The sequence below is a fragment of the Orcinus orca genome, chromosome 10, assembly GCF_937001465.1.
Source record: "Orcinus orca chromosome 10, mOrcOrc1.1, whole genome shotgun sequence".
Lineage (NCBI taxonomy): Eukaryota > Metazoa > Chordata > Mammalia > Artiodactyla > Delphinidae > Orcinus > Orcinus orca.
The window spans coordinates 44524497-44538065 of record NC_064568.1 but is presented as its reverse complement, the minus strand read 5'-3'; the positions used below and the strand labels follow the sequence as shown (position 1 = coordinate 44538065).

Here is a 13569-nt window from a genome sequence, read left to right as displayed (position 1 = left end):
AGCGCGCCACTTAAATTCTCTCCATACGCCCGAAGGCAGAAGGAATCTTGGCATTTATGAGAGGGACCCCAGAGTCCAGGTTAGTGACCTAAGGCGGGGCAGCCTGCTTTAAAAAGGCTCTGGCAAAGGTCATTACCTAAAAGTAGTTTTGTTCTGAGTGAAATTAAAAACAGAGAGGGTGTATGCAAATGAAATGTGTATGTGCTATAGCAAATACAATAAATAATCAGTGCCTTCTCTCAGTATAAAATTATTCATCTCTATGATAGAAGTCTTCTCTGAAATGAGGCAGTTCTATAAAACTCCTGGGAAAGACACACTTAAAGTTAAAGCCACTCATTTCTGAATTCTTACTTCCATTGTGTACTTCCTAAGCAACGTAGACCTGTATCTGAAGCTTCTTCATGCAGTGAAGATGTTATTTGAGCGTGTGTGTGCATATAGAGAAGGAAAGCACAGCAGAATGCATTTGGTCTGCGTCATATAATGTGTATGTATAACAGTGCCCAGAAGAGGTGAGCTTGTGTGATTTGGAGGCATTTAGCCTGGATTCATCCTCCAGCTTTGTCACCCATTGTCTGTGGGACTTTAGACAAACTACTCAACCTCTCTGAACTTCAGTTTTCTCCCCTGAAAAATGGGGATAACTGCACCTCGTCTCAGGATGGTTGGGAAGATAAAGTGCTTTACCACCCGCAGTGTGTGAACATCAATATCATCCCTCCAACGACAGCCCTGCTTATTGCTTTATCTGGGGTCCGCCCAGATCCGCCTCTGTGGCCTCAGCTGGTGGCAGTGTGTGTGCTCTGTCACGTGATTACCGAGCATAACTTCTCTTCAGGGGCCTGAGGTCAGATGCTTCCTCTGCGCCGTCATCTGTTGGGACTGGGTGGACCTGTCTCCTACGGCCAAACTGACTAATCTGCAAGACCCCCTTCCCCTCTCCTCCCCCTGTTCAGGCACAGAAGTCCGGCTCTGGAGGGGACACTCAGGCCGCAGAAGACCTGCTGCTGCTCGGCAAGCCTCTGACAGACCTTATCAGCCTGCTTATCCCGCTGGTAAGAGCTCACACACCTGCTTGTGTGTCTCTCAGGTCGTTGCAGAGGGTGAAGTGATTTTATTTGAATTTCATGATGTCTTGAGTTGCTATGCTCTTTTGATTCCTTTCAAAACTAGAACCAAAAGAAATTTCAGAAGATTATTTAGTCTGGAAATACTAAATTTCTACTTTAATATGCGGTGGGTAATCATTCATGTAAGTGGATATTTAAGTAAGGCAGAGCCTCAAATTCTTCTTAATGGATGTGAGGTTAAAAAAAAAAAAAAGGAAAATCAAGAAATGAATTCCAAGAAGGAAGAAGAAATCCATTGTGGGCATCAGTTCTCTTTCAAAAAGATATTTTAGGGTTACTTGGCATGCAGGACTACCCTGAAATGCAGAAGCGCAGACAGAGCTAGAGCATATCCACCCCAGTCTCCATAGAAATAGAATGAAATAAGTGAAATTACACGAAAACAGATGAGACTGCACAAGACTACTGAGTATGTGAAAAGAACCCAATGGAGACTTGGATCAACTGAACCTCATTGTAGTTTTGACGTGCATTTCCCTGATAATTAGCAATGTTGAGCATCTTTTCATGTGCCTGTTGGCTATCTATATGTCTTCTTTGGAGAAATGTCTTTTTAGGTCTGCTGCCCATTTTTTGATTGGGTTGTTTGTTTTTTTTTGTTATTGAGTTGTATGAGCTGTTTGTATATTTTGGAAATATGCAGGACATAGATGGGGCTCCAGTGAACAGAGGGAAGACTAACCAAATCATGCACTCTTTAAGGACATATAAAAGACTCTAAACAGCCCCATTAAATATAAGTGATGCAATATATGGTATGTAGGATAATACTCATATTAATAGCATATAAGATTTAAACAAAAAAAGCTTAAAGGCAGTTGAAGAATCTATTTCAGGTAAACTTCTAGGACACTATTTCACATATGTATCTTATAGACAGGGTTTTGGTGTTTGCCACATCCTGAGATTTGCTTTAATAGTTGAATTTATTCCAATTAGATTTATTCTTAAACTTATCTTTGGTCTTAATTTTATTGTCTTATTGTATATTTTCTTTCTAAATGTTTTCCTCTATTAGACGTAAGGTTTAATGCAAAACAAAAAACCTTTATCAGGACAAAGAGAAGGACTGTACAATGGTAAGGAGTAAAATCCACAGGAAGATACAATAACTATGAACCTTTTTGTGTCAAATATCAGAGCATAGAACTATAAAAACAGAGAAGGACCAAAACATACAGGGAAAGACCAAAACATATAGGGAAAAAAAAGTACAGTAATATCAAGAGATTTAACCTGTCTTTCTCATTGCTTGACGACCCAAGTGGATGAAAATGATGATATAGAGCAGGAGTTGACAAACTAAGGCATGTGGACTAACTCTGGCCCACTGCCTCTTTTTGTAAGTAAAGTTTTATTGAATACAGCCACACAAACAATTGTCTATGGCTGCTTTTGCATCTTGACAGTAGAGTTGAGGAGTTACAACAGGGACTCTGTAGCCCACAGGCCTGTGTTGTTTACTGTCTGGCTCTTTACGGAAAAAGTTTGTTGACCCCTGGTATAGAGGATATGAAAACTTTAGTAAGATTAATCTAATAGAAGTATATCTGTCTCTCTACCCTGAAAATAGAGACTGTGCCTTCTTTTCAATTTTCTGGAAATACTTTAAAAAGTTCACCATGCGTTAGGTTAAAAGCATATCAATAAATTCCAATAAGTAGGAATTGTATAGACCACATTGTTTAACCGTAATATACTTAAACTAGAAGGAAAAATAAAAACAATAAAAATACACTGTTAGCAAATATTATCGATGAGCACAGTCAAAGACATTGTGATTGCGTCAGTCTGGGTCCCATCAGAAGACAAACCACATAGTGATTTAAATAAAAGAATTTCAATATAAAGAATTATTAAGCTATAACTGACGAGTAAATGTAAGATTTAAAAAGAACTCTGTAGGGTATCCGAAAGCTGAGGGAGAGGGAGAGTACCTCAGGAAGGACAAACTTGAAAGGGGATACCCCTTCCCCAAGGCTGTGGGTCAGACCTCATTGGAGAAGGTGTGACTACAGCCCACAGGACAGTGGGCAAATTTGCTGGGTTGCCCAGGCCAGAGCTCGTCCACAATCCCTGGGAAGCAGGAAGCAACCCTTGAGAGTGCCGGTGAATCGTAGCTAGTGGGCAGACGCACAGAGGGTGGCAGGGTGCCGCTGCTGGTGGTGGGAGGCCTGGAGGGTCCGATGTCTGTGTAGGGAGGACCACAGGAGAAGAACCCAGAGAGGCAGGCAAGTAGGGGGAGTCGGGGTGCCAGTGCTCGGGAAAGCCTGGAATGTACAGTCTCCACTAGGGAGAGCAGTGGAACTGTGATCACAGGCAGGCTAGGATGAGGGCTGCAGAGGGGCCCAATATTGTGGGCCCCTGGTAGACCTCCACCAGATGCCACGACACCCGTACTTCTGGCCTACACTATAGCTGCCAGAAATAGCTGGAGAGCCCCTTCTTGCTGCAGTGTATCCTCTGAGATATTTTCCCCAGCCTTTGGGACTCTGAACTCCTGTTACTAGTAACTTGATCACACTTAGGTTCTAGTACATTGGCCAGATGTCTGCCTAAAGTGTGTGAACTGTGTTGTGTACATACACATTTACCACTGGAGTCATTAGGTTTAAAAATGGCCTGCGACAAACAATATGTCTTCTCTGGAAAAGATTAATACACATTTACAGCTGTGTATACAGTGAAGAAAAATAGTAATAAGACTATTGAGGGCCTCAACTAGAGCACATACAGACCAAAGATAAATTTTTACAGCGGTTGTTAAAAATGTGATAAGTTACAGAATGAGGTGCTGGAATTGCTTTCCCGCAGGGAAAAATAAGCAGACTTTTAGTTTTCACTGGACTTGGGTAATTGTAGAGGTATTTTACCTAAAGGAAGGAGAGTGAACTTGTTAGCTTTTGAGGTTCTTTCCAGATAGGGTCCTGTGAAAGTAAGCATACTTATCCTTCAGGGAGCGTGAAACCTGTCAACCCATAATTTACGACCCATGTTTACACTATAAAATCATAGTGAACTGTGGGTATAAGATGGATTCTCAGTCTGGTTTTTTTTCATATAAATTTATTTATTTTTGGCTGCTTTGGGTCTTCGTTGCTGCACCCCGGCTTTCTCTAGTTGCGGTGAGCGGGGGCTACTCTACGTTGCGGCGTGTGGGCTTCTCGTTGCGGTGGCTTCTCTTGTTGCGAAGTCCGGGCTCTAGTCGCGTGGGCTTCGGTAGTTGTAGCTTGTGGTCTCTAGAGCTCAGCCCAGTAGTTGTGGCTCACAGGCTTAGTTGCTTCACGGCATGTAGGATCTTCCCAGACCAGGGCTCGAACCCATGTCCCCTGCATTGGCAGGCGGATTCTTAACCACTGCGCCACCAGGGAAGTCCTCTCAGTCTGTCTTGAGTGTGAACTACTTAGAGAATCTGATGATTCTAGACTCTCTGGGAAAAATGCCTAGACTCACCTATATGCAAAGTTCTGTACACAATACAGAATTTCAAGGGGCTCTTTGAACCCTCAATTGGTAACCGTAGTGTGAGTAAGATATGGCTAATAAAATATATAACAAGTTGACTATGTCTCCTGAAGAAAAGACAAAGCAGGGTAGTTGTTTGACGTAAATATTTTCTTTTTTTTTAAATAAATTTATTTTATTTATTTATTTTTGGCTGCGTTGGGTCTTCATTGCTGCACGCGGGCTTTCTCTAGTTGCGGTGAGCAGGGGCTACTCTTCATTGCGGTGTGAGGGCTTTTCATTGCAGTGGCTTCTCTTGTTGGGGAGCACAGGCTCTAGGAGTGCAGGCTTCAGTAGTTGTGGTGCACGGGCTCAGTAGTTGTGGCTCGCGGGCGAGCGCAGGCTCAGTAATTGTGGCACATGGGCTTAGTTGTGCTGCAGGGCTCGGAACTGTGTCCCCTGCATTGGCAGGCAGATTCTTCACCACTCTGCCACCAGGGAAGCCCCTAAATATTTTCTTTTTCAAGAAAATACAAAGCCAGGATATGTATCCCAGATGAGTTTTGTAACTAGATAATTAATTGCTATAAAAATTACGCTGCAGCTTCCTTTTCCCCTATTAAAATAAGTATTTTCAAATTTATAAGAGAGAATTGTTTTTAAGGTTTTCCTTATCATATGCCAAAGATGCCAGTCTTCAGCCTGGCTTATACTTTTCATATTAACCATGCCTTTCTTGGCCACCGGAAAGCTGTCCCTCTGCAGTCTGAGTAGGATTGCAGTCCTCACCTAGCATCTCCTATGTTGATCTCCTGTAATATCCTCTGGATAACTTTTTTTTTAGTGAAGTGTCTGGCATTTCTTCTTGGCTGTAAACTTGTAGCCTCCTGACAAAAAATTATTGAATTACAGAGGTCCAGCATATACTCTGCAGATAATAATATACAGGATCCTCAGTATACCTTCATAAACATCATGCGTAAGATCAAAGAACAGCCATTGGGTACACAAACATGCCAATTTATCACACAGTACAATATAGAAATTCTTTTGCTATGCTTCTAGGTTCCCTGGGGCCCTGTGGAGGGAATAACTAACTACATGATTTGGGGCAAGGAAGAAGGGCTGTTTGAATTTTTTCTCTTTTTTTGTTGTGATGAAATAAACATAACGTAAAATTTACCCCATTAATCAATTTTAAGTGCTCAGTTCAGTAGTATTAAATATATTCATAATGTTGTGCAGTCATAACCACCATCCACCTCCGTAATTCTTTTCATCTTGTAAAACTGAAACTCGATTCCCATTAAACAGTAACTATCCCTTCCCCGCTCCACACAGCCACCATTCTATGGGGTTGGCCAAAAAGTGCTTTCTGTTTTTAAGTAAAAATAAAAGACACATTTCTCATTTGCACCAAGAACCTTATTGAACAACGTATTCACCCTTTTGTTCCATTACCTTCTGCCATTTTTCAGGCAACTTCATAATTCCATCTTCCCAAAACTTTTTATCTTTTTGAGCAAATAACTGTTCCAGGTGCCTTTTACAATCTTCCAGAGAATGGACGTTTTTTCCATTAAGAGAATTTTGTGAAGACCTAAATAAATGGAAATCCGAAGTGCAGTGTCTGGTATATACGGCGGATGAATCAGAACTTCCCAGTCAAGTTGTAACAGTTTTTGCCTGGTCATCATAGAAACATGCGGTCTTGCGTTACCCTGATGGAAGCTTATGTGTTTTCTGTTGACTAATTCTGGACACTTTGCATTGAGTGCTGCTTTCAGTTGGTCTAACTGGGAGCAGTACTTGCTGGAATTAATCGTTTGGTTTTCTGGAAGGAGCTCATAATAGAGGACTCCCTTCTGATCCCACCATATACACATCACCTTCTTTGGATGAAGACCAGCCTTTGGTGTGGTTGGTGACGGTTCATTTCACTTGCCCCACAGTCTCTTCCATTCCACGTTATTGGGCAGTATCCACTTTTTATCACCCATCACAATTTGTTTTAGAAACAAAATGTTTTCATTACATTTCAATGGAGAATCGTATGTGGAAATACAGTCAAGAAGATTTTTTTCCCTTAACTTATGTGGAACCCAAACATCAAAGCGATGAACATAACCAAGTTGGTGCAGATGATTTTCAGCGCTTGATTTGGATATTTTGAGTATGTTGGCTATCTCCTGTGTGGTATAACATTGATTGTTCTCAATTAATGTCCCGATTTGATTGCTATCAACTTCAACTTGTGTACCTGACCGTGGAGCATTGGCCAGTGAGAAATCTCTGGTACGAAACTTCGTAAACCACTTTTGACGTGTCTGATCAGCCACAGCGCCTTCTCCATACACTGCACAAATCTTTTTTTGCGTTTCAGTTGTGTTTTTACCTTTCTTGAAGTAATAAAGCATAATATACTGAAAATGTTCCCTTTTTTCTTCCATCTTCAATATTAAAATGGCTACACAAAAATCCACCAATTTTGCTAAGTCTTTTTTTTAAATGCACGCTGATATGACAGCTGTCACACACAGTCTAACACAATTGTTTCCAATGAAGTTAAAGACAACTAAATGCTGCTAGAGCCATCTTACGGGAAAAAATGAACAAAACTTTTGGCCAACCCAGTATTTTCTGTCTCTGTGATTTTGACTATTCTAAGTACCTCATGTATGTGGAGTCATATATTATTTGTCATTTTGTGACTGGCTTATTTCTTTTAGCATAGAAGTGGTATTTCATTGCAGTTTTAATGTGTTTTTCTCTAACTATTAGTGATATTGGGCACCTTTTCACATGCTTATTGATCATTTGGATATCTTCTTTGAAGAAATGTCTATTCACGTCCTTTGCCCATTTTTTGAATTAGGTTGTTTGGTTTCTTGCTGTCGAGTATTAGAAACTGTGTAATCTGAAAATTAACCCATTATCAAATATATGATATTAAAATACTTTATGCCATTCTGTGGATTGCCTTTTTACCTTGTTGATATTGTGTTTTGACGCACACTTTTTGAAAATTTTCATAAAGTCCAGTTTGCCTAATTTCTCATTTGTTGCCTGGTGCCTTTTGTGTCATATCCAGGAGATCGTTGCCAAATGCAGTGTCATGAAGATTTTGCCCTATGTTTCTGCCAAGAATTTTATAATTTTAGGTCTTACACTTAGGTCTTTCATTCACTTTGAGTTTATTTTCACGTATGGTGTTAGGTAAGGGTCTAACTTCATTCTTTTGAACGTAGGTATCCAGTTTTCTCAGAACCGTTTGACGAAAAGACTATCCTTTCCCATTGAACGGTCTTGGCACCCTTGTCAAAAATCATTTGACTATATATGTGTGGGTTTATTTCTGGAATCTCTGTTCTCTTCAGTTAGTCTGTATGTCATTCTTCTGGTTTGATCATTGTAGAGTAAGTTTTAAAATCAAGGAGTCCAGCTTTATTGTCCTTTTTCAAGATGGTTTTGGTTATTTGGGGTGACTTGAAATTACATACGCATTTTTGGATGGGGTTTTCTATTTTTGCAGAAAACTTTATTGGGATTTTGAGAGGGATTGCATCGAATCTGTAGATTGCTTTGGGTACTATTGTTGTGTATTATATTGATTGATTTTCATATACTGAACCATCCTTGCATTCCGGGAATAAAGCCCACTTGTTCATGGTGTTTAATACTTTTAATATGCTGCTGAATTTGGTTGTCCAGAATTTTAAGATTTTTGCGTCAGTGGTCATTAGGGATACTGATCTGCAGTTTTATTTTTTATACTGTCTTTGTCTGGGTTTGGAATCAGGGTGATGCTGGACTCATAGAACAAGTTAGGTGTTCCCTTCTCTTCAATTTTTGGGAAAGATTTGAGAAGGATTAGTATTAGTTCTTCTTAAAATGTTTAACAGAATTCATCAGTGAAGCCCTCCAATTCTGGTTGGGGAACTAATATCCCGCAAACTGCACGGTGTGGCCAAAAAAATTAATAAATAAGTAGGGACTTCCCTGGTGGTCCAGTGGTTAAGAATCCGCCAGGGGATGTGGGTTCCATCCCTGGTTGGGAAACTAAGATCCCACATGACGTGGCGCAACTAAGCCCGTGCACTCTAGAGAGCACGCCACAACTAGAGAGCCCATGTGTTGCAACTACTGAGCCTGTGCGCTCTGGAGCCTTCACGGCACAGCTAGAGAGCCCTCACACTGCGACTGCTGAGTCCATGCGCTCTGGAGCCCACGTGCCACAAATACTGAGCCCGCATGCCACAACTAGAGAGAAACCCATGCGCTGCAACGAACACACCGCACACTGCAAGGAAAGGTCCCGAATGCCGCAATAAAGATCCCATGTGCTGCAACTAAGACCCTAAGCAGCCAAATAAATAAATAAAAATGTTAATAAGTAAATAAATAAATGAAAGAAAGGAAAATAGGAGACTATTTTTTTAAAAATCACATTATCTCACTTGGCATCCAGCACGGGCAGCAGAATTGGTGTTTGACGTGTAGCTGAGGAGCCAGCCCCATGTGCGTGCCAGGCGGTAGCACCTAGGCTCTGTGTTGTTGTGGTCTGCAGAGGTACTTGCAGAAGATTTTTGATTACTAATTCAATCTCCTTACTAGTTACAGTTCTCTTCACATTTTCTACTTCTTCATGATTCAGTCTTGGTTGCTTCTGTGTTTCTGGGAATTTTTTCAGCACGATATTTTCTTTTGTAGGAATTGTTTAATTTGTTCTAAAATGTTCATGAAATACAAAGAACCTTAGTATAGCCAAGACAACTTTGGAAGAAAACAAAGTTGAAGGGTTGACACTACTTGATGTCAAGATGTACTATGAAGTTACTATAATCAAAATAGTGAGGTATTGGTGGAAAGATGCCTTTGAAGTTTGTGGATATGTTTGTTACCTTGATTGCTGTATGTTATAAATAAATATGTGTAGTTTTTTGGCATGTCAGTTATGCTTCAAGGAAACTGTTAAAAATAAGTCCTTTTGAGGCTACTCTATTATTTTCATTTCTTCCTGAATGAATTCACCCGGTAGTCATTGTGTTTAGTGGTTCTCTTTCTCTATTTTAGGCTTCCTTCCTAGTCAGGCTCATTAGGAGTGGAAGTTATTTGTATTTTGTGATGCTGCTGTTTCTTTTCTCTGCACCAGCCCCTTGCCTTCTAGTGATATTATGGTTACCTTGACTCTGCTCTGGGTCCCCAAATTCCAATATCATGATGATACTGGATTTATCACAAATCCAGACATCGAGCCTGCAGGGGATTTGGCACAGGTTCTGTTGCTGCTCTTTTCAGCAGTAGAGCAGCTTCATTTATTATCTGAAGCCCCAAGGCTGGAACAGCTTCTTCAGCTTCCTTTTGTGGACAGGAACCCCAACCTCCATTTCACACTCTGTGCCTGACTTTTGTCCTAGCTCCACATGGGGTGTGGCCCCAATTGTATTGGAGATCCTAGTTGGTATAGATACTTCTAACAGCTTTTGAACCTCAAGCTTCAGTGTGTTTGTTTCATTTCTGGTCCACAAAGATATTTGTATCGTATAACTTTTTTTCTTCTTGTAGTTATTATGGAGGTGGTAGTGCAAAATTTGAAGTCACACACTATCTTGACTGAAAGTCACTTGTCTGTTTAGTTCCCAGCCTTACTACCCACCCTTTCAAAGTGGTTGGCCATCACAAGCTCTCAGTAAATAATTGTGGGGTGCATGAATGAGATATAACAAGTGCCAAAACCTAGTTACAAAATTGTAATACGAGCTGATTTATATCATGCTGTTTGTATGTGTGTATAAAGGACACAAAAAGAAGTGAGGGTAGAGTGATTTATACCAAGGACTTAACAGGATATTTCTCGACAATTTTTTATTAAAATTTTGATATAGGGTGTGAGTTATAAAACAGAAAGATTTAGTGTAATGAGGTGGGGCAAGGATCCTCCCGAGAGGGCACAGGACCGGTGACATTCAGCCTCAGCCTTGGAAGCATTCTTCACTCAAGAGTGGCCAGAAGCTGGCCTCAGAGGCAGCTCTCACCCTGCATCAGTGGGGACCAAGGGGTCTTCTTGCTTTTCCCTGAGTATAGTATGTAAGGCATGGAAGCAAAGCAAGGAAGCAGCTTAGTGCCAGCTCTTTCCTCTCTAGAGATATCTGACATTCTGTCCATCAGATGGAGAGTTGTATCTGGACTGTAATTTTAGCTTCAGAATCTTGAACGTTTTTCCTAATACACCTTATTTTTAGTAAACAGTGAGGTTTTTTTTTCTTCTAAATTTAGGATTCGAATTCTCAGAGTCAGATCTGACGGGTACTCCATGCTTCTTGAATGATTCAGAAGCATGTATCTCTCCCACTGTCTCTGCCAGTGGCCAGCACAGTAGGAAAACTTCATAAATATTCACCAGCTCTGCAACTCTTAAGTTTCTCACAGTAGCTGCTACAACAGAATTCACCCTTTAATTCTGCCAGTAAGGGTCAACATACTGTTCTGTTCAATGGAGACGAAGAACAATTTGGTTGGATTTCCGGTGGCAATAAATTCGCTCTGTGATGCTATTCTAAACTATATTTTGGTCCTCCAAAGTAAGCAGCTAGGTATATCTCAGTAGAGCATAAAAGTTTATGCTGAATTTTAAAATGTTGTTCTTCTACTTTAGGCTCAGAAAGTTCCATGTCTGGGCACCTGTGCTACATCCATGAAATGATAAGAATAGTGATTGCTTTTAGAAAAAAGCAAATGAAATTTTTTTGATCTACATTCATTGTGATGATTTGCTAATCGTAATTCTTTTTTAAAAAATATTCTTTTATCTTTTTTCCTATTTTTTAAAAAGTGAATCATAGTTAATTTACAATGTTGTGTTAGCTTCAGGTGTACAGCACAGTGATTCAGATATATACTTTTATCAGATTCTTTTCCTTTATGGGTTGTTACAAAATATTGAGTATAGTTCCCTGTGCTATACAGTAAGTCCTTGTTGTTTACCTATTTTATATATGCTACTGTGCATATGTTAATCCCAGACTCCTAATTTATACCACCCCGCCGCCCCCTTTCCCCTTTGGTAACTGTAAGTTTGCTTTCTATGTCTGTGGATCTATTTCTGTTTCGTAAATAAGTTCATTTGTATCGTTTTTTTTAAGATTCCACATTTAAGCGATAGCATATTATGTTAGTCTTCCTCTGTCTGGCTTACTTCACTTAGTATGACAATCTCTAGGTCCATCCATGTTGCTGCAAATGGCATTATTTCATTCCTTTTTTAAAAAAATTTATTTTATTTATTTATTTTTGGCTGTGTTGGGTCTTCATTGCTGTGCATGGGCTTTCTCTAGTTGTGGCGAGCGGGGGCTACTCTTCGTTGAGGTGCATAGGTTTCTCATTGTGGTGGCTACTCTTGTTGCAGAGCAGGGGCTCTAGGCACGCAGGCTTCAGTAGTTGTGGCACGTGGGTTCAGTAGTTGTGGCTTGCAGGCTCTAGAGCGCAGGCTCAGTAGTTGTGGTGCTTGGGCTTAGTTGCTCCACAGCATGTGGGATCTTCCCGGACCAGGGCTCGAACCCATGTCCCCTGCATTGGCAGGCGGATTCTTAACCACTGTGCCACGAAGGAAGCCCTATTTCTTTCCTTTTTATGGCAGAGTAATATTCCATTCTTGATGCCCTTCCTGAGTAGGCATGTCACTAGCAGCAGCCCCTGGGTCTCCTTTCTAATTACTGTCAAAGATCATGACTATCTGGTCCCCCTTCCCAAGCAGGCCATTTTGGGCAGATGGACCCTAACATGTCCTTATCCAGTGACCCAGCACAGCCAATTGACACAGTGTGTAAAAAGCACCTTTTTCATCCAATTTATCTGAAAGGTTCACCAGGGAGTTAAAATGACCATGTCTTGCCTACAGGTCAGTAGTTGGACCAGAAGAGCTCTGCTGGTCCCTTCAATCTCTGTCATTTTAAAATTCACTCCAGAGATAATGAAAACTACCTAGTATCAGTATCAGAAAAGGTGTAGTATTTTTCAGAAAAAATTCTCAAGGAATCTTGGTTACATGCAGTTCCATGTTCCTACTTTTAAGTATCACTTGGGCCAAAAGTTAATTGTATTCATATTTAGTTCAAAGTTATGACTTATTCTCACATAGAATCTTAGCAATTTTAGACTTATTTGGGGCCATGTCTGCATGATCTGGTGAAACAAATTGAGAATCATCAACCTTGACTGAGTTGAACTCATTAGCATGCTTCTTAGAAATTGGTGTATCATTGTGTGGATTCTAAGCCTACGTGTGTACTTTCTAATAGGTGTTTTTATTTTTATTTTCATTCGATTCCCTAGGGTCATTAGTAGTCAGGTTTCCATAGTTTCTGTCTGTCCTTGGAATTGAGCCATCTTCAGGAACAACAGTATGACATCACTAAAGACTTGTCATGCAGAATTCATTTCCTGTCATCATTCTACCATCAAGAGCATGCCTTTTGGACTATACACTTTCAAATGCAGTAGACAAACACTCATTTTACAGAGAAGTAGATTTGCGTATAAACTGTTTGGTTAAGCTTCTCCTGGCTTTCTTTTTGTCAGTGTGAATGGAAGGGTTAAATTTTCAACTCACAACTTTTTTTGTAAGTGTGGTTTAGCACATAATTAAAGATACACTTGAGGCAAAAACAGGAAACTCACATTTCACATAAATGAAACCTCAAAGCTGTTTGGAATGTGGAGGCCAAGATAATTACAAAATCCATCATGCAGAAACACTGCAAATACAGAAAATTCAATGTGTAACTTTGTGATCAGTTTCTCTTAATTTATCACTGAGAGAAAAATAAATTGAATATTTAATAACTAAACTCTTCTTTCCTGTACTAGTTATTGTTTAAAAATCAGCTCAAAACATTTTGAGCATTAACACTGGGAAAATATAAAGTACCAAAATATAAAATAATAATAGAATAATGTATTATGTTTTTATGCTGGAACCTCACATACATGATGC

The 13569-nt window shown here is 40.1% G+C and overlaps 1 protein-coding gene across 8 annotated transcripts in view; it reads left to right on the top strand.

The window, feature by feature from the left end:
* ULK4 (unc-51 like kinase 4) overlaps nt 1-13569 on the top strand; it is a 529281-nt gene that overhangs the window by 360890 nt on the left and 154822 nt on the right. For all 8 annotated transcript variants that reach the window (XM_049693609.1, XM_049693608.1, XM_049693605.1 and 5 more), the window contains one exon: nt 960-1058. In XM_049693609.1, the coding sequence (XP_049549566.1) occupies nt 960-1058 (99 nt within the window). Of the gene's footprint in view, nt 1-959; nt 1059-13569 lie in introns of those variants that run through there.